Source organism: Scyliorhinus torazame, chromosome 5 (assembly GCF_047496885.1).
Source record: "Scyliorhinus torazame isolate Kashiwa2021f chromosome 5, sScyTor2.1, whole genome shotgun sequence".
Classification (NCBI taxonomy): Eukaryota; Metazoa; Chordata; class Chondrichthyes; order Carcharhiniformes; family Scyliorhinidae; genus Scyliorhinus; species Scyliorhinus torazame.
This window is the reverse complement of record NC_092711.1, coordinates 5,818,259-5,844,270: the sequence shown is the minus strand read 5'-3', so window position 1 is coordinate 5,844,270 and position 26,012 is coordinate 5,818,259. Positions and strand designations below refer to the sequence as shown.

Below are 26,012 nucleotides of genomic sequence, written 5' to 3'. Positions count from 1 at the left end.
CCTCCCTGTCTCGCTCTGCCTCCCTGTCTCGCTCTGCCTCCCTGTCTCGCTCTGCCTCCCTGTCTCGCTCTGCCTCCCTGTCTCGCTCTGCCTCCCTGTCTCGCTCTGCCTCCCTGTCTCGCTCTGCCTCCCTGTCTCGCTCTGCCTCCCTGTCTCGCTCTGCCTCCCTGTCTCGCTCTGCCTCCCTGTCTCGCTCTGCCTCCCTGTCTCGCTCTGCCTCCCTGTCTCGCTCTGCCTCCCTGTCTCGCTCTGCCTCCCTGTCTCGCTCTGCCTCCCTGTCTCGCTCTGCCTCCCTGTCTCGCTCTGCCTCCCTGTCTCGCTCTGCCTCCCTGTCTCGCTCTGCCTCCCTGTCTCGCTCTGCCTCCCTGTCTCGCTCTGCCTCCCTGTCTCGCTCTGCCTCCCTGTCTCGCTCTGCCTCCCTGTCTCGCTCTGCCTCCCTGTCTCGCTCTGCCTCCCTGTCTCGCTCTGCCTCCCTGTCTCGCTCTGCCTCCCTGTCTCGCTCTGCCTCCCTGTCTCGCTCTGCCTCCCTGTCTCGCTCTGCCTCCCTGTCTCGCTCTGCCTCCCTGTCTCGCTCTGCCTCCCTGTCTCGCTCTGCCTCCCTGTCTCGCTCTGCCTCCCTGTCTCGCTCTGCCTCCCTGTCTCGCTCTGCCTCCCTGTCTCGCTCTGCCTCCCTGTCTCGCTCTGCCTCCCTGTCTCGCTCTGCCTCCCTGTCTCGCTCTGCCTCCCTGTCTCGCTCTGCCTCCCTGTCTCGCTCTGCCTCCCTGTCTCGCTCTGCCTCCCTGTCTCGCTCTGCCTCCCTGTCTCGCTCTGCCTCCCTGTCTCGCTCTGCCTCCCTGTCTCGCTCTGCCTCCCTGTCTCGCTCTGCCTCCCTGTCTCGCTCTGCCTCCCTGTCTCGCTCTGCCTCCCTGTCTCGCTCTGCCTCCCTGTCTCGCTCTGCCTCCCTGTCTCGCTCTGCCTCCCTGTCTCGCTCTGCCTCCCTGTCTCGCTCTGCCTCCCTGTCTCGCTCTGCCTCCCTGTCTCGCTCTGCCTCCCTGTCTCGCTCTGCCTCCCTGTCTCGCTCTGCCTCCCTGTCTCGCTCTGCCTCCCTGTCTCGCTCTGCCTCCCTGTCTCGCTCTGCCTCCCTGTCTCGCTCTGCCTCCCTGTCTCGCTCTGCCTCCCTGTCTCGCTCTGCCTCCCTGTCTCGCTCTGCCTCCCTGTCTCGCTCTGCCTCCCTGTCTCGCTCTGCCTCCCTGTCTCGCTCTGCCTCCCTGTCTCGCTCTGCCTCCCTGTCTCGCTCTGCCTCCCTGTCTCGCTCTGCCTCCCTGTCTCGCTCTGCCTCCCTGTCTCGCTCTGCCTCCCTGTCTCGCTCTGCCTCCCTGTCTCGCTCTGCCTCCCTGTCTCGCTCTGCCTCCCTGTCTCGCTCTGCCTCCCTGTCTCGCTCTGCCTCCCTGTCTCGCTCTGCCTCCCTGTCTCGCTCTGCCTCCCTGTCTCGCTCTGCCTCCCTGTCTCGCTCTGCCTCCCTGTCTCGCTCTGCCTCCCTGTCTCGCTCTGCCTCCCTGTCTCGCTCTGCCTCCCTGTCTCGCTCTGCCTCCCTGTCTCGCTCTGCCTCCCTGTCTCGCTCTGCCTCCCTGTCTCGCTCTGCCTCCCTGTCTCGCTCTGCCTCCCTGTCTCGCTCTGCCTCCCTGTCTCGCTCTGCCTCCCTGTCTCGCTCTGCCTCCCTGTCTCGCTCTGCCTCCCTGTCTCGCTCTGCCTCCCTGTCTCGCTCTGCCTCCCTGTCTCGCTCTGCCTCCCTGTCTCGCTCTGCCTCCCTGTCTCGCTCTGCCTCCCTGTCTCGCTCTGCCTCCCTGTCTCGCTCTGCCTCCCTGTCTCGCTCTGCCTCCCTGTCTCGCTCTGCCTCCCTGTCTCGCTCTGCCTCCCTGTCTCGCTCTGCCTCCCTGTCTCGCTCTGCCTCCCTGTCTCGCTCTGCCTCCCTGTCTCGCTCTGCCTCCCTGTCTCGCTCTGCCTCCCTGTCTCGCTCTGCCTCCCTGTCTCGCTCTGCCTCCCTGTCTCGCTCTGCCTCCCTGTCTCGCTCTGCCTCCCTGTCTCGCTCTGCCTCCCTGTCTCGCTCTGCCTCCCTGTCTCGCTCTGCCTCCCTGTCTCGCTCTGCCTCCCTGTCTCGCTCTGCCTCCCTGTCTCGCTCTGCCTCCCTGTCTCGCTCTGCCTCCCTGTCTCGCTCTGCCTCCCTGTCTCGCTCTGCCTCCCTGTCTCGCTCTGCCTCCCTGTCTCGCTCTGCCTCCCTGTCTCGCTCTGCCTCCCTGTCTCGCTCTGCCTCCCTGTCTCGCTCTGCCTCCCTGTCTCGCTCTGCCTCCCTGTCTCGCTCTGCCTCCCTGTCTCGCTCTGCCTCCCTGTCTCGCTCTGCCTCCCTGTCTCGCTCTGCCTCCCTGTCTCGCTCTGCCTCCCTGTCTCGCTCTGCCTCCCTGTCTCGCTCTGCCTCCCTGTCTCGCTCTGCCTCCCTGTCTCGCTCTGCCTCCCTGTCTCGCTCTGCCTCCCTGTCTCGCTCTGCCTGTCTCCCTTGAAGTGTGTGTACTTCAATGCCAGGAGTATACGAAACAAGGTAGGGGAACCGGCAGCATGGGTTGGTACCTGGGACTTCGATGTTGTGGCCATTTCGGAGACATGGATAGAGCAGGGACAGGAATGGATGTTGCAGGTTCCGGGGTTTAGGTGTTTTAGTCAGCTCAGAGAAGGAGGCAAAAGAGGGGGAGGTGTGGCGCTGCTAGTCAAGAGCAGTATTACGGTGGCGGAGAGGATGCTAGATGGGGACTCATCTTCCGAGGTAGTATGGGCTGAAGTTAGAAACAGGAAAGGAGAGGTAACCCTGTTGGGAGTTTTTTATAGGCCTCCTAATAGTTCTAGGGATGTAGAGGAAAGGATGGCGAAGATGATTCTGGATATGAGCGAAAGTAACAGGGTAGTTATTATGGGAGACTTTAACTTTCCAAATGTTGACTGGAAAAGAGATAGTTCGAGTACAATAGATGGGTCGTTTTCTGTACAGTGTGTGCAGGAGGGTTTCCTGAAACAATATGTTGACAGGCCAACAAGAGGCGAGGCCACGTTGGATTTGGTTTTGGGTAATGAACCTGGCCAGGTGTTGGATTTGGAGGTAGGAGAGCACTTTGGGGACAGTGACCACAATTCGGTGACGTTTACGTTAATGATGGAAAGGGATAAGTATACACCGCAGGGCAAGAGTTATAGCTGGGGGAAGGGCAATTATGATGCCATTAGACGTGACTTGGGGGGGATAAGGTGGAGAAGTAGGCTGCAAGTGTTGGGCACACTGGATAAGTGGGGCTTGTTCAAGGAACAGCTACTGCGTGTTCTTGATAAGTACGTACCGGTCAGACAGGGAGGAAGGCGTCGAGCGAGGGAACCGTGGTTTACCAAGGAAGTGGAATCTCTTGTTAAGAGGAAGAAGAAGGCCTATGTGAAGATGAAGTGTGAAGTTTCGGTTGGGGCGATGGATAGTTACAAGGTAGCGAGGAAGGATCTAAAGAGAGAGCTAAGACGAGCAAGGAGGGGACATGAGAAGTATTTGGCAGGAAGGATCAAGGAAAACCCAAAAGCTTTCTATAGGTATGTCAGGAATAAGCGAATGACTAGGGAAAGAGTAGGACCAGTCAAGGACAGGGATGGGAAATTGTGTGTGGAGTCTGAAGAGATAGGTGAGATACTAAATGAATATTTTTCGTCAGTATTCACTCAGGAAAAAGATAATGTTGTGGAGGAGAATGCTGAGCCCCAGGCTAATAGAATAGATGGCATTGAGGTACGTAGGGAAGAGGTGTTGGCAATTCTGGACAGGCTGAAAATAGATAAGTCCCCGGGACCTGATGGGATTTATCCTAGGATTCTCTGGGAGGCCAGGGAAGAGATTGCTGGACCTTTGGCTTTGATTTTTATGTCATCATTGGCTACAGGAATAGTGCCAGAGGACTGGAGGACAGCAAATGTGGTCCCTTTGTTCAAAAAGGGGAGCAGAGACAACCCCGGCAACTATAGACCGGTGAGCCTCACGTCTGTAGTGGGTCAAGTCTTGGAGGGGATTATAAGAGACACGATTTATAATCATCTAGATAGGAATAATATGATCAGGGATAGTCAGCATGGCTTTGTGAAGGGTAGGTCATGCCTCACAAACCTTATTGAGTTCTTTGAGAAGGTGACTGAACAGGTAGACGAGGGTAGAGCAGTTGATGTGGTGTATATGGATTTCAGCAAAGCGTTTGATAAGGTTCCCCACGGTAGGCTATTGCAAAAAATACGGAGGCTGGGGATTGAGGGTGATTTAGAGATGTGGATCAGAAATTGGCTAGCTGAAAGAAGACCGAGGGTGGTGGTTGATGGGAAATGTTCAGAATGGAGTTCAGTTACAAGTGGCGTACCACAAGGATCTGTTCTGGGGCCGTTGCTGTTTGTCATTTTTATCAATGACCTGGAGGAAGGCGCAGAAGGGTGGGTGAGTAAATTTGCAGACGATACTAAAGTCGGTGGTGTTGTCGATAGTGTGGAAGGATGTAGCAGGTTACAGAGGGATATAGATAAGCTGCAGAGCTGGGCTGAGAGATGGCAAATGGAGTTTAATGTAGAGAAGTGTGAGGTGATTCACTTTGGAAGGAATAACAGGAATGTGGAATATTTGGCTAATGGTAAAGTTCTTGGAAGTGTGGATGAGCAGAGGGATCTAGGTGTCCATGTACATAGATCCCTGAAAGTTGCCACCCAGGTTGATAGGGTTGTGAAGAAGGACTGTGGAGTGTTGGCCTTTATTGGTAGAGGGATTGAGTTCCGGTGTCGGGAGGTCATGTTGCAGCTGTACAGAACTCTGGTACGGCCACATTTGGAGTATTGCGTACAGTTCTGGTCACCGCATTATAGGAAGGACGTGGAGGCTTTGGAGCGGGTGCAGAGGAGATTTACCAGGATGTTGCCTGGTATGGAGGGAAAATCTGATGAGGAAAGGCTGATGGACTTGAGGTTGTTTTCGTTGGAGAGAAGAAGGTTAAGGGGAGACTTAATAGAGGCATACAAAATGATCAGGGGGTTGGATAGGGTGGACAGTGAGAGCCTTCTCCCGCGGATGGACATGGCTGGCACGAGGGGACATAACTTTAAACTGAGGGGTAATATATATAGGACAGAGGTCAGAGGTAGGTTCTTTACGCAAAGAGTAGTGAGGCCGTGGAATGCCCTACCTGCTACAGTAGTGAACTCGCCAACATTGAGGGCATTTAAAAGTTTATTGGATAAACATATGGATGATAATGGCATAGTGTAGGTTAGCTGGCTTTTGTTTTGGTGCAACATCGTGGGCCGAAGGGCCTGTACTGCGCTGTATTGTTCTATGTTCTATGTTCTACACTGTCCCCATCAAACACTCCCAGGACAGGTACAACACGGGGTTAGATACAGAGTAAAGCTCCCTCTACACTGTCCCCATCAAACACTCCCAGGACAGGTACAGCACGGGGTTAGATACAGAGTAAAGCTCGCTCTACACTGTCGCCATCAAATACTCCCAGGACAGGTACAGCACGGGGTTAGATACAGAGTAAAGCTCCGTCCACACTGTCCCCATCAAACACTCCCAGGTCAGGTACAGCACGGGGTGAGATACAGAGTAAAGCTCCCTCTACACTGTCCCCATCAAACGCTCCCAGGACAGGTACAGCACGGGGTTCGATACAGAGTAAAGCTCCGTCCACACTGTCCCCATCAAACTCTCCCAGGACAGGTACAGCACGGGGTGAGATACAGAGTAAAGCTCCCTCTACACTGCCCCATCAAACACTCCCAGGACAGGTACAGCACGGGGTTAGATACAGAGTAAAGCTCCCTCTACACTGTCCCCATCAAACACTCCCAGGACAGGTACAGCACGGGGTTAGATACAGAGTAAAGCTGCCTCTACACTGTCCCCATCAAACACTCCCAGGACAGGTACAGCACGGGGTTAGATACAGAGTAAAGCTCCGTCCACACTGTCCCCATCAAACACTCCCAGGTCAGGTACAGCACGGGGTGAGATACAGAGTAAAGCTCCCTCTACACTGTCCCCATCAAACACTCCCAGGACAGGTACAGCACGGGGTTAGATACAGAGTAAAGCTCCCTCTGCACTGTCCCCATCAAACACTCCCAGGACAGGTACAGCACGGGGTTAGATATAGAGTAAAGCTCCCTCTACACTGTCCCCATCAAACGCTCCCAGGACAGGTACAGCACGGGGTTCGATACAGAGTAAAGCTCCGTCCACACTGTCCCCATCAAACTCTCCCAGGACAGGTACAGCACGGGGTGAGATACAGAGTAAAGCTCCCTCTACACTGTCCCCATCAAACACTCCCAGGACAGGTACAGCACGGGATTAGATACAGAGTAAAGCTCCCTCTACACTGTCCCCATCAAACACTCCCAGGACAGGTACAGCACGGGTTAGATACAGAGTAAAGCTCCCTCTACACTGTCCCCATCAAACACTCCCAGGACAGGTACAGCGCGGGGTTAGATACAGAGTAAAGCTCCCTCGGCACTGTCCCCATCAAACACTCCCAGGACAGGTACAGCACAGGGTTAGATACAGAGTAAAGCTCCCTCTACACTGTCCCCATCAAACACTCCCAGGACAGGTACAGCACGGGGTTAGATACAGAGTAAAGCTCCCTCTACACTGTCCCCATCAAACACTCCCAGGGCAGGTACAGCACGGGGTTAGATACAGAGTAAAGCTCCCTCTACACTTCCCCCATCAAACACTCCCAGGACAGATGCAGCACGGGGTTAGATACAGAGTAAAGCTGCCTCTACACTGTCCCCATCAAACACTCCCAGGACAGGTACAGCACGGGGTTAGATACAGAGTAAAGCTCCGTCCGCACTGTCCCCATCAAACACTCCCAGGACAGGCACAGCACGGGGTTAGATACAGAGTAAAGCTTCGTCCACACTGTCCCCATCAAACACTCCCAGGACAGGTACAGCACGGGGTTAGATACAGAGTAAAGCTCCCTCTACACTGTCCCCATCAAACACTCCCAGGACAGGTACAGCCCGGGGTTAGATACAGAGTAAAGCCCCCTCTACACTGTCCCCATCAAACACTCACAGGACAGGTACAGCACGGGGTTAGATACAGAGTAAAGCCCCCTCTACACTGTCCCCATCAAACACTCACAGGACAGGTACAGCACGGGGTTAGATACAGAGTAAAGCTCCCTCTACACTGTCCCCATCAAACACTCACAGGACAGGTACAGCACGGGGTTAGATACAGAGTAAAGCTCCCTCTACACTGTCCACATCAAACACTCCCAGGACAGGTACAGCCCGGGGTTAGATACAGAGTAAAGCCCCCTCTACACTGTCCCCATCAAACACTCACAGGACAGGTACAGCACGGGGTTAGATACAGAGTAAAGCCCCCTCTACACTGTCCCCATCAAACACTCCCAGGACAGGTACAGCACGGGGTTAGATACAGAGTAAAGCTCCCTCTACACTGTCCCCATCAAACACTCCCAGGACAGGTACAGCACGGGGGTAGATACAGAGTAAAGCTCCCTCTACACTGTCCCCATCAAACACTCCCAGGACAGGTACAGCACGGGGTTAGATACAGAGTAAAGCTCCCTCTACACTGTCCCCATCAAACGCTCCCAGGACAGGTACAGCACGGGGTTATATACAGAATAAAGCTCCCTCTACACTGTCCCCATCAAACGCTCCCAGGACAGGTACAGCACGGGGTTAGATACAGAGTAAAGCTCCCTCTACACTGTCCCCATCAAACACTCCCAGGACAGGTACAGCACGGGGTTAGATACAGAGTAAAGCTCCCTCTACACTGTCCCCATCAAACACTCCCAGGACAGGTACAGCACGGGGTTAGATACAGAGTAAAGCTCCCCCTACCCTGTCCCCATCAAACACTCCCAGGACAGGTACAGCACGGGGTTAGATACAGAGTAAAGCTCCCTCTACCCTGTCCCCATCAAACACTCCCAGCACAGGTACAGCACGGGGTTAGATACAGAGTAAAGCTCCCCCTACACTGTCCCCATCAAACACTCCCAGGACAGGGACAGCACGGGGTTAGATACAGAGTAAAGCTCCCTCTACACTGTCCCCATCAAACGCTCCCAGGACAGGTACAGCACGGGGTTAGATACAGAATAAAGCTCCCTCTACACTGTCCCCATCAAACGCTCCCAGGACAGGTACAGCACGGGGTTAGATACAGAGTAAAGCTCCCTCTACACTGTCCCCATCAAACACTCCCAGGACAGGTACAGCACGGGGTTAGATACAGAGTAAAGCTCCCTCTACACTGTCCCCATCAAACACTCCCAGGACAGGTACAGCACGGGGTTAGATACAGAGTAAAGCTCCCCCTACCCTGTCCCCATCAAACACTCCCAGGACAGGTACAGCACGGGGTTAGATACAGAGTAAAGCTCCCTCTACCCTGTCCCCATCAAACACTCCCAGCACAGGTACAGCACGGGGTTAGATACAGAGTAAAGCTCCCCCTACACTGTCCCCATCAAACACTCCCAGGACAGGGACAGCACGGGGTTAGATACAGAGTAAAGCTCCCTCTACACTGTCCCCATCAAACACTCCCAGGACAGGTACAGCACGGGGTTAGATACAGAGTAAAGCTCCCTCTACACTGTCCCCATCAAACACTCCCAGGACAGGTACAGCACGGGGTTAGATACAGAGTAAAGCTCCCTCTACACTGTCCCCATGAAACACTCCCAGGACAGGTACAGCACGGGGTTAGATACAGAGTGAAGCTGTAGGTGTGGGGTCTGGTGGGGGTGACGGATGGGGAGGGTTGCGTTGCTCTGATGATCCCGTGTGTGTGTCTCCCGGCCGGATTGACAGGTTTTTCTCCAGGCTTTGCCGGATTCTCGGAACATGTTCCTGCGTTGTTCCCGGTTGGCGACCCTCCCCCTTACAGTCCACTGACCAGCCCCGAGAGTGGGGGCAGCCCTGTAATCAACTGCCGCGTCTGCCAGTCCCCCATCAACGTCGAAGGGAAAACGCAGCAACATGTCGTCAAATGCGGGATCTGTAACGAAGCAACGGTGAGTCCGGGCGGTGGGGGGGGGGTCTGATATCCGGCCTGCGCTGGGGGAGGGTCTGGGGCCTGGGCTGGGTGACGGTCTGGGCTCGGGGCCCCGAGTTGGGGGAGGGTCTGGGGTCTGGGCTGGGCGAGGGTCTGGGCCCGGAGCCCCGAGCTGGGGGAGGGTCTGGGGCCCCGAGCTGGGGGAGGGTCTGGGGCCTGGTCTGGGGGAGGGTCTGGGGCCTGGGCTGGGTGACGGTCTGGGCCCGGGGCCCCGAGCTGGGGGAGGGTCTGGGGCCCCGAGCTGGGGGAGGGTCTGGGGCCTGGTCTGGGGGAGGGTCTGGGCCCGGGGCCCCGAGCTGGGGGAGGGTCTGGGGCCCCGAGCTGGGGGAGGGTCTGGGGCCTGGTCTGGGGGAGGGTCTGGGCCCGGGGCCCCGAGCTGGGGGAGGGTCTGGGGCCTGGTCTGGGGGAGGGTCTGGGCCCGGGGCCCCGAGCTGGGGGAGGGCCCGGGGCCCCGAGCTGGGGGAGGGCCCGGGGCCCCGAGCTGGGGGAGGGCCCGGGGCCCCGAGCTGGGGGAGGGCCCGGGGCCCCGAGCTGGGGGAGGGCCCGGGGCCCCGAGCTGGGGGAGGGTCTGGGGCCTGGGCTGGGGGAGGGCCCGGGGCCCCGGGCTGGGGGAGGGTCTGGGGCCCCGGGCTGGGGGAGGGTCTGGGGCCCCGGGCTGGGGGAGGGTCTGGGGCCCCGAGCTGGGGGAGGGTCTGGGGCCCCGAGCTGGGGGAGGGTCTGGGGCCCCGAGCTGGGGGAGGGTCTGGGGCCCCGAGCTGGGGGAGGGTCTGGGGCCCCGAGCTGGGGGAGGGTCTGGGGCCCCGAGCTGGGGGAGGGTCTGGGGCCTGGTCTGGGGGAGGGTCTGGGCCCGGGGCCCCGAGCTGGGGGAGGGTCTGGGGCCTGGTCTGGGGGAGGGTCTGGGCCCGGGGCCCCGAGCTGGGGGAGGGCCCGGGGCCCCGAGCTGGGGGAGGGCCCGGGGCCCCGAGCTGGGGGAGGGTCTGGGGCCCCGGGCTGGGGGAGGGTCTGGGGCCCCGGGCTGGGGGAGGGTCTGGGGCCCCGGGCTGGGGGAGGGTCTGGGGCCCCGGGCTGGGGGAGGGTCTGGGGCCCCGGGCTGGGGGAGGGTCTGGGGCCCCGGGCTGGGGGAGGGTCTGGGGCCCCGAGCTGGGGGAGGGTCTGGGGCCCCGAGCTGGGGGAGGGTCTGGGGCCCCGAGCTGGGGGAGGGTCTGGGGCCCCGAGCTGGGGGAGGGTCTGGGGCCCCGAGCTGGGGGAGGGTCTGGGGCCCCGAGCTGGGGGAGGGTCTGGGGCCTGGTCTGGGGGAGGGTCTGGGCCCGGGGCCCCGAGCTGGGGGAGGGTCTGGGGCCCCGAGCTGGGGGAGGGTCTGGGGCCTGGTCTGGGGGAGGGTCTGGACCCGGGGCCCCGAGCTGGGGGAGGGCCCGGGGCCCCGAGCTGGGGGAGGTCTGGGGTCTGGGGCCCCGAGCTGGGGGAGGGTCTGGGGCCCCGAGCTGGGGGAGGGTCTGGGGCCCCGGGCTGGGGGAGGGTCTGGGGCCCCGAGCTGGGGGAGGGTCTGGGGTCTGGGGTCTGGGCTGGGGGAGGGTCTGTGCCCGGAGCCCCGAGCTGGGGGAGGTCTGGGGTCTGGGCTGGGGGAGGGTCTGTGCCCGGAGCCCCGAGTTGGGGGAGGGTCTGGGCTGGGGGAGGTCTGGGCTGGGGGAGGTCTGGGGTCTGGGCTGGGGGAGGTTCTGGGCCCGGGGCCCCGAGCTGGGGGAGGGTCTGGGCCCGGAGCCCCGAGCTGGGGGAGGGTCTGGGCTGGGGGAGGTCTGGGCTGGGGGAGGTCTGGGGTCTGGGCTGGGGGAGGGTCTGGGCCTGGAGCCCCGAGCTGGGGGAGGGTCTGGGCCCGGGGCCCCGAGCTGGGGGAGGGTCTGGGGCCTGGTCTGGGGGAGGGTCTGGGCCCGGGGCCCCAAGCTGGGGGAGGGTCTGGGCCCGGGGCCCGAGCTGGGGGAGGTCTGGGGTCTGGGCTGGGGGAGGTCTGGGCTGGGGGAGGTCTGGGGTCTGGGCTGGGGGAGGGCCTGGGCCCGGAGCCCTGAGCTGGGGGAGGTCTGGGCTGGGGGAGGTCTGGGGTCTGGGCTGGGGGAGGGCCTGGGCCCGGAGCCCCGAGCTGGGGGAGGTCTGGGGCCTGGGCTTGGGGAGGGTCTGGGGCCTGGTCTGGGGGAGGGTCTGGGCCCGGAGCCCCGAGCTGGGGGAGGGTCTGGGCCCGGGGCGCGGAGCTGGGGGAGGGCCTGGGCCCGGAGCCCCGAGCTGGGGGGGTGTCTGGGGCCTGGGCTGGGGGAGGGTCTGTGCCCGGAGCCCCGAGCTGGGGGAGGTCTGGGGTCTGGGCTGGGGGAGGGTCTGTGCCCGGAGCCCCGAGTTGGGGGAGGGTCTGGGCTGGGGGAGGTCTGGGCTGGGGGAGGTCTGGGGTCTGGGCTGGGGGAGGTTCTGGGCCCGGGGCCCCGAGCTGGGGGAGGGTCTGGGCCCGGAGCCCCGAGCTGGGGGAGGGTCTGGGCTGGGGGAGGTCTGGGCTGGGGGAGGTCTGGGGTCTGGGCTGGGGGAGGGTCTGGGCCTGGAGCCCCGAGCTGGGGGAGGGTCTGGGCCCGGGGCCCCGAGCTGGGGGAGGGTCTGGGGCCTGGTCTGGGGGAGGGTCTGGGCCCGGGGCCCCAAGCTGGGGGAGGGTCTGGGCCCGGGGCCCGAGCTGGGGGAGGTCTGGGGTCTGGGCTGGGGGAGGTCTGGGCTGGGGGAGGTCTGGGGTCTGGGCTGGGGGAGGGCCTGGGCCCGGAGCCCTGAGCTGGGGGAGGTCTGGGCTGGGGGAGGTCTGGGGTCTGGGCTGGGGGAGGGCCTGGGCCCGGAGCCCCGAGCTGGGGGAGGTCTGGGGCCTGGGCTTGGGGAGGGTCTGGGGCCTGGTCTGGGGGAGGGTCTGGGCCCGGAGCCCCGAGCTGGGGGAGGGTCTGGGCCCGGGGCGCGGAGCTGGGGGAGGGCCTGGGCCCGGAGCCCCGAGCTGGGGGGGTGTCTGGGGCCTGGGCTGGGGGAGGGTCTGGGCCCGGAGCCCCGAGCTGGGGGAGGTCTGGGGCCTGGGCTGGGGGAGGGTCTGGGCCCGGAGCCCCGAGCTGGGGGAGGTCTGGGCCCTGGGCTGGGGGAGGGTCTGGGCCCGGGGCCCCGAGCTGGGGGAGGGTCTGGGCCCGGGGCCCCGAGCTGGGGGAGGGTCTGGGCTGGGGGAGGGTCTGGGGTTTGGGCTGGGGGAGGGCCTGGGCCCGGAGCCCCGAGCTGGGGGAGGTCTGGGCTGGGGGAGGGTCTGGGGTCTGGGCTGGGGGAGGGTCTGGGGTCTGGGCTGGGGGAGGGTCTGGGGTCTGGGCTGGGGCAGGGTCTGGGGTCTGGGCTGGGGGAGGGTCTGGGGTCTGGGCTGGGGGAGGGTCTGGGGTCTGGGCTGGGGGAGGGTCTGTGCCCGGGGCCCCGAGCTGGGGGAGGGTCTGGGGTCTGGGCTGGGGGAGGGTCTGGGCCCGGGGCCCCGAGCTGGGGGAGGGTCTGGGCTGGGGGAGGGTCTGGGGTCTGGGCTGGGGGAGGGTCTGGGCCCGGGGCCCCGAGCTGGGGGAGGGTCTGGGCTGGGGGAGGGTCTGGGCTCGGGGCCCGAGCTGGGGGAGGGTCTGGGGTCTGGGCTGGGGGAGGGTCTGTGCCCGGAGCCCCGAGCTGGGGGAGGGTCTGTGCCCGGAGCCCCGAGCTGGGGGAGGGTCTGGGCTGGGGGAGCGTCTGGGCCCGGGGCCCCGAGCTGGGGGAGGGTCTGGGCTGGGGGAGGGTCTGGGCTCGGGGCCCGAGCTGGGGGAGGGTCTGGGGTCTGGGCTGGGGGAGGGTCTGTGCCCGGAGCCCTGAGCTGGGGGAGGGTCTGGGCCCGGGGCCCCGAGCTGGGGGAGGGTCTGGGCCCGGGGCCCCGAGCTGGGGGAGGGTCTGTGCCCGGAGCCCCGAGCTGGGGGATGGTCTGGGCTGGGGGAGGGTCTGTGCCCGGAGCCCCGAGCTGGGGGAGGGTCTGTGCCCGGAGCCCCGAGCTGGGGGAGGGTCTGTGCCCGGAGCCCCGAGCTGGGGGAGGGTCTGTGCCCGGAGCCCCGAGCTGGGGGAGGGTCTGGGCCCGGGGCCCCGAGTTAGGGGAGGGTCTGTGCCCGGAGCCCCGAGTTGGGGGAGGGTCTGGGCCCGGAGCCCCGAGCTGGGGGAGGTCTGGGGTCTGGGCTGGGGGAGGGTCTGGGCCCGGAGCCCCGAGCTGGGGGAGGGTCTGGGCTGGGGGAGGGTCTGGGCTCGGGCCCCGAGTTGGGGGAGGGTCCGGGACCCCGAGCTGGGGGACGGTCTGGGTCCGGGGGCCCGAGCTGGGGGAGGTCTGGGGTCTGGGCTGGGGGAGGGTCTGGGGTCTGGGCCCCGAGCTGGGGGACGGTCTGGGTCCGGGGGCCCGAGCTGGGGGAGGGTCTGGGGTCTGGGCCCCGAGCTGGGGGAGGGTCTGGGGTCTGGGCCCCGAGCTGGGGGAGGGCCCGGGACCCCGAGCTGGGGGAGGGTCTGGGGTCTCGAGCCGAGGGTCGGGGGGAGGATCGGGGCTACGTTAAGGGTGAAGTTGACTGAAACCATTGCCTCTTTCCTCAGCCCATTAAGAATGCACCCGCTGGAAAAAAGTACGTTCGATGTCCCTGTAACTGCCTGCTCATCTGTAAAGTCACCTCACAGAGGATAGCTTGTCCGCGACCCTACTGGTAAGAGACACCAGTTAGATATTTCCCTGAGAGAGAGAGAGGGGACTGAGAGACACCAGTCAGTGTACAGATATCTCCCTGAGAGAGAGGGGACTGAGAGACACCAGTCAGTGTACAGATATATCCCTGAGAGAGAGAGGGGACTGAGAGACACCAGTCAGTGTACAGATATCTCCCTGAGAGAGAGAGGACTGAGAGACACCAGTCAGTGTACAGATATCTCCCTGAGAGAGGGGGGACTGAGAGACACCAGTCAGTGTACAGATATCTCCCTGAGAGAGAGGGGACTGAGAGACACCAGTCAGTGTACAGATATCTCCCTGAGAGAGAGAGGGGACTGAGAGACACCAGTCAGTGTTCAGATATCTCCCTGAGAGAGAGAGAGTGGGGACTGAGAGACACCAGTTAGTGTACAGATATCTCCCCGAGAGAGAGAGGGGGGTGGGACTGAGAGACACCAGTCAGTGTACAGATATCTCCCTGAGAGAGAGAGGGGACTGAGAGACACCAGTCAGTGTACAGATATCTCCCTGAGAGAGAGAGGACTGAGAGACACCAGTCAGTGTACAGATATCTCCCTGAGAGAGAGGGGACTGAGAGACACCAGTCAGTGTACAGATATCTCCCTGAGAGAGAGAGGGGACTGAGAGACACCAGTCAGTGTACAGATATCTCCCTGAGAGAGAGGGGGGGACTGAGAGACACCAGTCAGTGTACAGATATCTCGCTGAGAGAGAGAGGGGACTGAGAGACACCAGTCAGTGTACAGATATCTCCCTGAGAGAGAGAGGGGACTGAGAGACACCAGTCAGTGTACAGATATCTCCCTGAGAGAGAGAGAGGGGACTGAGAGACACCAGTCAGTGTACAGATATCACCCTGAGAGAGAGGGGACTGAGAGATCCCAGTCAGTGTACAGATATCTCCCTGAGAGAGAGAGAGGACTGAGAGATACCAGTCAGTGTACAGATATCTCTCTGAGAGAGAGGGGGGACTGAGAGATCCCAGTCAGTGTACAGATATCTCCCTGAGAGAGAGAGAGGACTGAGAGATACCAGTCAGTGTACAGATATCTCCCTCAGGGAGAGAGGGGACTGAGAGACACCAGTCAGTTTACAGATATCTCCCTGAGAGAGAGAGGGGACTGAGAGACACCAGTCAGCGTACAGATATCTCCCTGAGAGAGAGGGGACTGAGAGACACCAGTCAGTGTACAGATATCACCCTGAGAGAGAGAGGGGAGTGAGAGACACCAGTCAGTGTACAGATATCACCCTGAGAGAGAGAGGACTGAGAGACACCAGTCAGTGTACAGATATCTCCCTGAGAGAGAGGGGACTGAGAGACACCAGTCAGTGTACAGATATCTCCCTGAGAGAGAGGGGACTGAGAGACACCAGTCAGTGTACAGATATCTCCCTGAGAGAGAGAGGACTGAGAGACACCAGTCAGTGTACAGATATCTCCCTGAGAGAGAGAGGGGACTGAGAGATACCAGTCAGTGTACAGATATCTCCCTGAGAGAGAGAGAGGGGACTGAGAGACACCAGTCAGTGTACAGATATCTCCCTGAGAGAGAGGGGGGACTGAGAGACACCAGTCAGTGTACAGATATCTCCCTGAGAGAGAGGGGACTGAGAGACACCAGTCAGTGTACAGATATCTCCCTGAGAGAGAGGGGGGACTGAGAGACACCAGTCAGTGTACAGATATCTCCCTGAGAGAGATAGGGGACTGAGAGACACCAGTCAGTGCACAGATATCTCTCTGAGAGAGAGGGGACTGAGAGACACCAGTCAGTGTACAGATATCTCTCTGAGAGAGAGGGGACTGAGAGACACCAGTCAGTGTACAGATATCTCCCTGAGAGAGAGGGGGGACTGAGAGACACCAGTCAGTGTACAGATATCTCCCTGAGAGAGAGGGGGGACTGAGAGACACCAGTCAGTGTACAGATATCTCCCTGAGAGAGAGGGGGGACTGAGAGACACCAGTCAGTGTACAGATATCTCCCTGAGAGAGAGAGGGGACTGAGAGACACCAGTCAGTGTACAGATATCTCCCTGAGAGAGAGGGGCGACGGAGAGACACCAGTCAGTGTACAGATATCCCCCTGAGAGAGAGGGGACTGAGACACCAGTCAATGTCCAGATATCTCCCTGAGAGAGAGAGGGAACTGAGAGACACCAGTTAGTGTACAGATACCTCCCTGTGAGAGAGGGGACTGAGAGACACCAGTCAGTGTACAGATATCTCCCTGAGAGAGAGGGAACTGAGAGACACCAGTTAGTGTACAGATACCTCCCTGTTAGAGAGGGGACTGAGAGACACCAGTTAGTGTACAGATACCTCCCTGAGAGAGAGAGGACTGAGAGACACCAGTCAGTGTACAGATATCTACCTGAGAGAGAGAGGGGACTGAGAGACACCAGTCAGTGTACAGATATCTCCCTGAGAGAGAGGGGACTGAGAGACACCAGTCAGTGTACAGATATCTCCCTGAGAGAGAGGGGACTGAGAGACACCAGTCAGTGTACAGATATCTCCCTGAGAGAGAGAGAGAGAGAGAGGGACTGAGAGACACCAGTCAGTGCACAGATATCACCCTGAGAGAGAGAGGGGACTGAGAGACACCAGTCAGTGTACAGATATCTCCCTGAGAGAGAGAGAGGGGACTGAGAGACACCAGTCAGTGTACAGATATCTCCCTGAGAGAGAGAGGGGACTGAGAGACACCAGTCAGTGTACCGATATCTCCCTGAGAGAGAGAGAGGACTGAGAGACACCAGTCAGTGTACAGATAACTCCCTGAGAGAGAGAGGACTGAGAGACATCAGTCAGTGTACAGATATCTCCCTGAGAGAGAGAGGGGACTGAGAGACACCAGTCAGTGTACAGATATCTCCCTGAGAGAGAGAGGGGGGACTGAGACACCAGTCAGTGTACAGATATCTCCCTGAGAGAGAGAGAGGGGACTGAGACACCAGTCAGTGTACAGATATCTCCCTGAGAGAGAGGGGACTGAGAGACACCAGTCAGTGTACGGATATCACCCTGAGAGAGAGAGGACTGAGAGACACCAGTCAGTGTACAGATATCTCCCTGAGAGAGAGAGGGGACTGAGAGACACCAGTCAGTGCACAGATATCTCCCTGAGAGAGAAGGGACTGAGAGACACCAGTCAGTGTACAGATATCACCTTGAGAGAGGGGGCTGAGAGATACCAGTCAGTGTACAAATATCTCCCTGAGAGAGAGAGGGGACTGAGAGACACCAGTCAGTGTACAGATATCTCCCTGAGAGAGAGGGGACTGAGAGACACCAGTCAGTGTACAGATATCTCCCTGAGAGAGAGAGAGAGAGGACTGAGAGACACCAGTCAGTGTACAGATATCTCCCTGGGAGAGAGGGGACTGAGAGACACCAGTCAGTGTACAGACATCTCCCTGAGAGAGAGGGGACTGAGAGACACCAGTCAGTGTACAGATATCCCCCTGACAGAGGGGACTGAGAGACACCAGTCAGTGTACAGATATCTCCCTGAGAGAGAGGGGACTGAGAGACACCAGTCAGTGTACAGATATCTCCCTGAGAGAGAGAGGGGACTGAGAGACACCAGTCAGTGTACAGATATCTCCCTGAGAGAGAGGGGACTGAGCGACACCAGTCAGTGTACAGATATCCCCCTGAGAGAGAGAGGGGACTGAGAGACACCAATCAGTGTACAGATATCTCCCTGAGAGAGACAGGGAACTGAGACACAACAGTCAGTACAGATATCTCCCTGAGAGAGAGGGGACTGAGAGACACCAGTCAGTGTACAGATATCTCCCTGAGAGAGAGAGGGGACTGAGAGACACCAGTCAGTGTACAGATATCTCCCTGAGAGAGAGGGGACTGAGAGACACCAGTCAGTGTACAGATATCTCTCTGAGAGAGCGAGAGAGGGGACTGAGAGACACCAGTCAGTGTACAGATATCTCCCTGAGAGAGAGAGGGGACTGAGAGACACCAGTCAGTGTAGAGATATCTCCCTGAGAGAGAGAGAGTGGGGACGGAGAGACACCAGTCAGTGTACAGATATCACCCTGAGAGATAGAGGAGACTGAGAGACACCAGTCAGTGTACAGATATCTCCCTGAGAGAGGGAGGGGACTGAGAGACACCAGTCAGTGTACAGATATCTCCCTGAGAGAGAGAGGGGACTGAGAGACACCAGTCAGTGTACAGATATCTCCCTGAGAGTGAGAGGGGACTGAGAGACACCAGTCAGTGTACAGATATCTCCCTGAGAGAGAGAGGGGACTGAGAGACACCAGTCAGTGTACAGATATCTCCCTGAGAGAGAGAGAGAGGGGACTGAGAGACACCAGTCAGTGTACAGATATCTCCCTGAGAGAGAGGGGACTGAGAGACACCAGTCAGTGTACAGATATCTCCCTGAGAGAGAGGGAACTGAGAGACACCAGTCAGTGTACAGATATCTCCCTGAGAGAGAGAGAGAGAGAGAGAGAGGACTGAGAGACACCAGTCAGTGTACAGATATCTCCCTGAGAGAGAGGGGACTGAGAGACCCCAGTCAGTGTAGAGATATCTCCCTGAGAGAGAGGACTGAGAGACACCAGTCAGTGTACAGATATCTCCCTGAGAGAGAGAGAGAGGACTGAGAGACACCAGTCAGTGTACAGATATCTCCCTGAGAGAGGAAACTGAGAGACACCAGTCAGTGTACAGATATCTCCCTGAGAGACAGGGGACTGAGAGACACCAGTCAGTGTACAGATATCTCCCTGAGAGAGAGAGGGGACTGAGAGACACCAGTCAGTGTACAGATATCTCCCTGAGAGAGAGAGGGGACTGAGAGACACCAGTCAGTGTACAGATATCTCCCTGAGAGAGAGAGAGGACTGAGAGACACCAGTCGGTGTACAGACATCTACCTGAGAGAGAGGGGACTGAGAGACACCAGTCAGTGTACAGATATCTCCCTGAGAGAGAGAGAGGGGACTGAGAGACCCCAGTCAGTGTACAGATATCTCCCTGAGAGAGAGAGGGGACTGAGAGACACCAGTCAGTGTACAGATATCTCCCTGAGAGAGAGAGGGGACTGAGAGACACCAGTCAGTGTACAGATATCTCCCTGAGAGAGACAGGGAACTGAGAGACAACAGTCAGTACAGATATCTCCCTGAGAGAGAGGGGACTGAGAGACACCAGTCAGTGTACAGATATCTCCCTGGGAGAGAGAGGGGACTGAGAGACACCAGGCAGTGTACAGATATCTCCCTGGGAGAGAGAGGGGACTGAGAGACACCAGTCAGTGTACAGATATCTCCCTGAGAGAGAGGGGACTGAGAGACACCAGTCAGTGTACAGATATCTCCCTGAGAGAGAGGGGACTGAGAGACACCAGTCAGTGTACAGATATCTCCCTGAGAGATAGAGGGGACTGAGAGACACCAGTCAGTGTACAGATATCTCCCTGAGAGTGCGAGAGAGGGGACTGAGAGACACCAGTCAGTGTACAGATATATCCCTGAGAGAGAGAGGGGACTGAGAGACACCAGTCAGTGTACAGATATCTCCCCGAGAGAGAGAGGGGGACTGAGAGACACCAGTCAGTGTACAGATATCTCCCTGAGAGAGAGGGGACTGAGAGACACTAGTCAGTGTACAGATATCTCCCTGTGAGAGAGAGAGAGGGGACTGAGAGACACCAGTCAGTGTACAGATATCTCCCTGAGAGATAGAGGGGACTGAGAGACACCAGTCAGTGTACAGATATCTCCCTGAGAGAGCGAGAGAGGGGACTGAGAGACACCAGTCAGTGTACAGATATCTCCCTGAGAGAGAGAGGGGACTGAGAGACACCAGTCAGTGTACAGATATCTCCCTGAGAGAGAGGGGACTGAGAGACACCAGTCAGTGTACAGATATCTCCCTGAGAGAGGACTGAGAGACACCAGTCAGTGTACAGATATCTCCCTGAGAGAGAGGGGACTGAGAGACACCAGTCAGTGTACAGATATCTCCCTGAGAGAGGACTGAGAGACACCAGTCAGTGTACAGATATCTCACTGAGAGAGAGGGAACTGAGAGACACCAGTCAGTGAGCAGATATCTCCCTGAGAGAGAGAGGGGACTGAGAGACACCAGTCAGTGTACAGATATCTCCCTGAGAGAGAGGGGGACTGAGAGACACCAGTCAGTGTACAGATATCTCCCTGAGAGAGAGAGAGGGGACTGAGAGACACCAGTCAGTGTACAGATATCTCCCTGAGAGAGAGAGGACTGAGAGACACCAGTCAGTGTACAGATATCTCGCTGAGAGAGAGGGGACTGAGAGACACCAGTCAGTGTACAGATATCTCCCCGAGAGAGAGAGGGGACTGAGAGACACCAGTCAGTGTACAGATATCTCCCTGAGAGAGAGAGAGGACTGAGAGACACCAGTCCGTGTACAGATATCTCCCTGAGAGAGAGAGAGAGAGGGGACTGAGAGACACCAGTCAGTGTACAGATATCTCCCTGAGAGAGAGGGGACTGAGAGACACCAGTCAGTGTACAGATATCTCCCAGAGAGAGGGAACTGAGAGACACCAGTCAGTGTACAGATATCTCCCTGAGAGAGAGAGAGAGAGAGAGAGAGGACTGAGAGACACCAGTCAGTGTACAGATATCTCCCTGAGAGAGAGGGGACTGAGAGACCCCAGTCAGTGTACAGATATCTCCCTGAGAGAGAGGACTGAGAGACACCAGTCAGTGTACAGATATCTCCCTGAGAGAGAGAGAGAGGACTGAGAGACACCAGTCAGTGTACAGATATCTCCCTGAGAGAGAGGGGACTGAGAGACACCAGTCAGTGTACAGATATCTCCCCGAGAGAGAGAGGGGACTGAGAGACACCAGTCAGTGTACAGATATCTCCCTGAGAGAGAGGGGGACTGAGAGACACCAGTCAGTGTACAGATATCTCCCTGAGAGAGAGAGAGGGGACTGAGAGACACCAGTCAGTGTACAGATATCTCCCTGAGAGAGAGAGAGGACTGAGAGACACCAGTCCGTGTACAGATATCTCCCTGAGAGAGAGAGGGGACTGAGAGACCCCAGTCAGTGTACAGATATCTCCCTGAGAGAGAGGACTGAGAGACACCAGTCAGTGTACAGATATCTCCCTGAGAGAGAGAGAGGACTGAGAGACACCAGTCAGTGTACAGATATCTCCCTGAGAGAGGGAACTGAGAGACACCAGTCAGTGTACAGATATCTCCCTGAGAGAGAGAGAGGACTGAGAGACACCAGTCAGTGTACAGATATCTCCCTGAGAGAGAGAGGGGACTGAGAGACACCAGTCAGTGTACAGATATCTCCCTGAGAGAGAGAGGGGACTGAGAGACACCAGTCAGTTTACAGATATCTCCCTGAGAGAGAGAGGGGACTGAGAGACACCAGTCAGTGTACAGATATCTCCCTGAGAGAGGGGACTGAGAGACACCAGTCAGTGTACAGATATCTCCCTGAGAGACAGGGGACTGAGAGACACCAGTCAGTGTACAGATATCTGCCTGAGAGAGAGAGGGGACTGAGCGACACCAGTCAGTGTACAGATATCTCCCTGAGAGAGAGGGAACTGAGAGACACCAGTCAGTGTCCAGATATCTCCCTGAGAGAGAGAGGGGACTGAGAGACACCAGTCAGTGTACAGATATCTCCCTGAGAGAGAGAGGGGACTGAGAGACACCAGTCAGTGTACAGATATCTCCCTGAGAGAGAGAGTGGACTGAGAGACACCAGTCAGTGTACAGATATCTCCCTGAGAGAGAGAGAGGACTGAGAGACACCAGTCGGTGTACAGACATCTACCTGAGAGAGAGGGGACTGAGAGACACCAGTCAGTGTACAGATATCTCCCTGAGAGAGAGAGAGAGGGGACTGAGAGACACCAGTCAGTGTACAGATATCTCCCTGAGAGAGAGAGGGGACTGAGAGACACCAGTCAGTGTACAGATATCTCCCTGAGAGAGAGAGGAGACTGAGAGACACCAGTCAGTGTACAGATATCTCCCTGAGAGAGACAGGGAACTGAGAGACAACAGTCAGTACAGATATCTCCCTGAGAGAGAGGGGACTGTGAGACACCAGTCAGTGTACAGATATCTCCCTGGGAGAGAGAGGGGACTGAGAGACACCAGGCAGTGTACAGATATCTCCCTGGGAGAGAGAGGGGACTGAGAGACACCAGTCAGTGTACAGATATCTCCCTGAGAGAGAGGGGACTGAGAGACACCAGTCAGTGTACAGATATCTCCCTGAGAGAGAGGGGACTGAGAGACAGCAGTCAGTGTACAGATATCTCCCTGAGAGATAGAGGGGACTGAGAGACACCAGTCAGTGTACAGATATCTCCCTGAGAGAGCGAGAGAGGGGACTGAGAGACACCAGTCAGTGTACAGATATCTCCCTGAGAGAGAGAGGGGACTGAGAGACACCAGTCAGTGTACAGATATCTCCCCGAGAGAGAGAGGGGGACTGAGAGACACCAGTCAGTGTACAGAGATCTCCCTGAGAGAGAGGGGACTGAGAGACACCAGTCAGTGTACAGATATCTCCCTGTGAGAGAGAGAGAGGGGACTGAGAGACACCAGTCAGTGTACAGATATCTCCCTGAGAGATAGAGGGGACTGAGAGACACCAGTCAGTGTACAGATATCTCCCTGAGAGAGCGAGAGAGGGGACTGAGAGACACCAGTCAGTGTACAGATATCTCCCTGAGAGAGAGAGGGGACTGAGAGACACCAGTCAGTGTACAGATATCTCCCCGAGAGAGAGTGGGGGACTGAGAGACACCAGTCAGTGTACAGATATCTCCCTGAGAGAGAGGGGACTGAGAGACACCAGTCAGTGTAGAGATATCTCCCTGAGAGAGAGAGAGTGGGGACGGAGAGACACCAGTCAGTGTACAGATATCTCCCTGAGAGAGGGGACTGAGAGACACCAGTCAGTGTACAGATATCTCCCTGAGAGAGAGAGGGGACTGAGAGACACCAGTCAGTGTACAGATATCTCCCTGAGAGAGAGGGGACTGAGAGACACCAGTCAGTTTACAGATATCTCACAGAGAGAGGGAACTGAGAGACACCAGTCAGTGTACAGATATCTCCCTGAGAGAGAGGGGACTGAGAGACACCAGTCAGTGTACAGATATCTCCCTGAGAGAGAGAGGGGACTGAGAGACACCAGTCAGTGTACAGATATCTCCCTGAGAGAGAGGGGACTGAGAGACACCAGTCAGTGTACAGATATCTCCCTGAGAGAGAGGGGACTGAGAGACACCAGTCAGTGTACAGATATCTCCCCGAGAGAGAGAGGGGACTGAGAGACACCAGTCAGTGTACAGATATCTCCCTGAGAGAGAGAGAGGACTGAGAGACACCAGTCCGTGTACAGATATCTCCCTGAGAGAGAGAGGGGACTGAGAGACACCAGTCAGTGTACAGATATCTGTCCGAGAGAGAGAGGGGACTGAGAGACACCAGTCAGTGTACAGATATCTCCCCGAGAGAGAGAGGGGACTGAGAGACACCAGTCAGTGTACAGATATCTCCCTGAGAGAGAGGGGACTGAGAGACACCAGTCAGTGTACAGATATCTCCCTGAGAGAGGGGACTGAGAGACACCAGTCAGTGTACAGATATTTCCCTGAGAGAGAGAGGGGACTGAGCGACACCAGTCAGTGTACAGATATCTCCCTGAGAGAGAGGGAACTGAGAGACACCAGTCAGTGTCCAGATATCTCCCTGAGAGAGAGAGGGGACTGAGAGACACCAGTCAGTGTACAGATATCTCCCTGAGAGAGAGAGGGGACTGAGAGACACCAGTCAGTGTACAGATATCTCCCTGAGAGAGAGAGTGGACTGAGAGACACCAGTCAGTGTACAGATATCTCCCTGAGAGAGAGAGAGGACTGAGAGACACCAGTCGGTGTACAGACATCTACCTGAGAGAGAGGGGACTGAGAGACACCAGTCAGTGTACAGATATCTCCCTGAGAGAGAGAGAGAGGGGACTGAGAGACACCAGTCAGTGTACAGATATCTCCCTGAGAGAGAGAGGGGACTGAGAGACACCAGTCAGTGTACAGATATCTCCCTGAGAGAGAGAGGAGACTGAGAGACACCAGTCAGTGTACAGATATCTCCCTGAGAGAGACAGGGAACTGAGAGACAACAGTCAGTACAGATATCTCCCTGAGAGAGAGGGGACTGTGAGACACCAGTCAGTGTACAGATATCTCCCTGGGAGAGAGAGGGGACTGAGAGACACCAGGCAGTGTACAGATATCTCCCTGGGAGAGAGAGGGGACTGAGAGACACCAGTCAGTGTACAGATATCTCCCTGAGAGAGAGGGGACTGAGAGACACCAGTCAGTGTACAGATATCTCCCTGAGAGAGAGGGGACTGAGAGACAGCAGTCAGTGTACAGATATCTCCCTGAGAGATAGAGGGGACTGAGAGACACCAGTCAGTGTACAGATATCTCCCTGAGAGAGCGAGAGAGGGGACTGAGAGACACCAGTCAGTGTACAGATATCTCCCTGAGAGAGAGAGGGGACTGAGAGACACCAGTCAGTGTACAGATATCTCCCCGAGAGAGAGAGGGGGACTGAGAGACACCAGTCAGTGTACAGAGATCTCCCTGAGAGAGAGGGGACTGAGAGACACCAGTCAGTGTACAGATATCTCCCTGTGAGAGAGAGAGAGGGGACTGAGAGACACCAGTCAGTGTACAGATATCTCCCTGAGAGATAGAGGGGACTGAGAGACACCAGTCAGTGTACAGATATCTCCCTGAGAGAGCGAGAGAGGGGACTGAGAGACACCAGTCAGTGTACAGATATCTCCCTGAGAGAGAGAGGGGACTGAGAGACACCAGTCAGTGTACAGATATCTCCCCGAGAGAGAGTGGGGGACTGAGAGACACCAGTCAGTGTACAGATATCTCCCTGAGAGAGAGGGGACTGAGAGACACCAGTCAGTGTAGAGATATCTCCCTGAGAGAGAGAGAGTGGGGACGGAGAGACACCAGTCAGTGTACAGATATCTCCCTGAGAGAGGGGACTGAGAGACACCAGTCAGTGTACAGATATCTCCCTGAGAGAGAGAGGGGACTGAGAGACACCAGTCAGTGTACAGATATCTCCCTGAGAGAGAGGGGACTGAGAGACACCAGTCAGTTTACAGATATCTCACTGAGAGAGAGGGAACTGAGAGACACCAGTCAGTGTACAGATATCTCCCTGAGAGAGAGGGGACTGAGAGACACCAGTCAGTGTACAGATATCTCCCTGAGAGAGAGAGGGGACTGAGAGACACCAGTCAGTGTACAGATATCTCCCTGAGAGAGAGGGGACTGAGAGACACCAGTCAGTGTACAGATATCTCCCTGAGAGAGAGGGGACTGAGAGACACCAGTCAGTGTACAGATATCTCCCCGAGAGAGAGAGGGGACTGAGAGACACCAGTCAGTGTACAGATATCTCCCTGAGAGAGAGAGAGGACTGAGAGACACCAGTCCGTGTACAGATATCTCCCTGAGAGAGAGAGGGGACTGAGAGACACCAGTCAGTGTACAGATATCTGTCCGAGAGAGAGAGGGGACTGAGAGACACCAGTCAGTGTACAGATATCTCCCCGAGAGAGAGAGGGGACTGAGAGACACCAGTCAGTGTACAGATATCTCCCTGAGAGAGAGGGGACTGAGAGACACCAGTCAGTGTACAGATATCTCCCTGAGAGAGGGGACTGAGAGACACCAGTCAGTGTACAGATATTTCCCTGAGAGAGAGAGGGGACTGAGAGACACCAGTCAGTGTACAGATATCTCCCTGAGAGAGAGAGGGGACTGAGAGACACCAGTCAGTGTACAGATATCTCCCTGAGAGAGACAGGGAACTGAGAGACAACAGTCAGTACAGATATCTCCCTGAGAGAGAGGGGACTGTGAGACACCAGTCAGTGTACAGATATCTCCCTGGGAGAGAGAGGGGACTGAGAGACACCAGGCAGTGTACAGATATCTCCCTGGGAGAGAGAGGGGACTGAGAGACACCAGTCAGTGTACAGATATC

The 26,012-nt window shown here is 57.9% G+C and overlaps 1 protein-coding gene across 1 annotated transcript in view; it reads left to right on the top strand.

Moving 5' to 3' along the window:
- The first annotated feature begins 8,873 nt into the window (after nt 1–8,873).
- The window catches only part of LOC140422585 (type 1 phosphatidylinositol 4,5-bisphosphate 4-phosphatase-like), a 64,320-nt gene continuing 47,181 nt past the window's right edge, over nt 8,874–26,012 (top strand). The window contains exons 1-2 of the mRNA XM_072507593.1: nt 8,874–9,113; nt 13,778–13,884. Coding sequence (XP_072363694.1) covers nt 8,874–9,113; nt 13,778–13,884 — 347 coding nt within the window. The remainder of the gene's footprint in view (nt 9,114–13,777; nt 13,885–26,012) is intronic.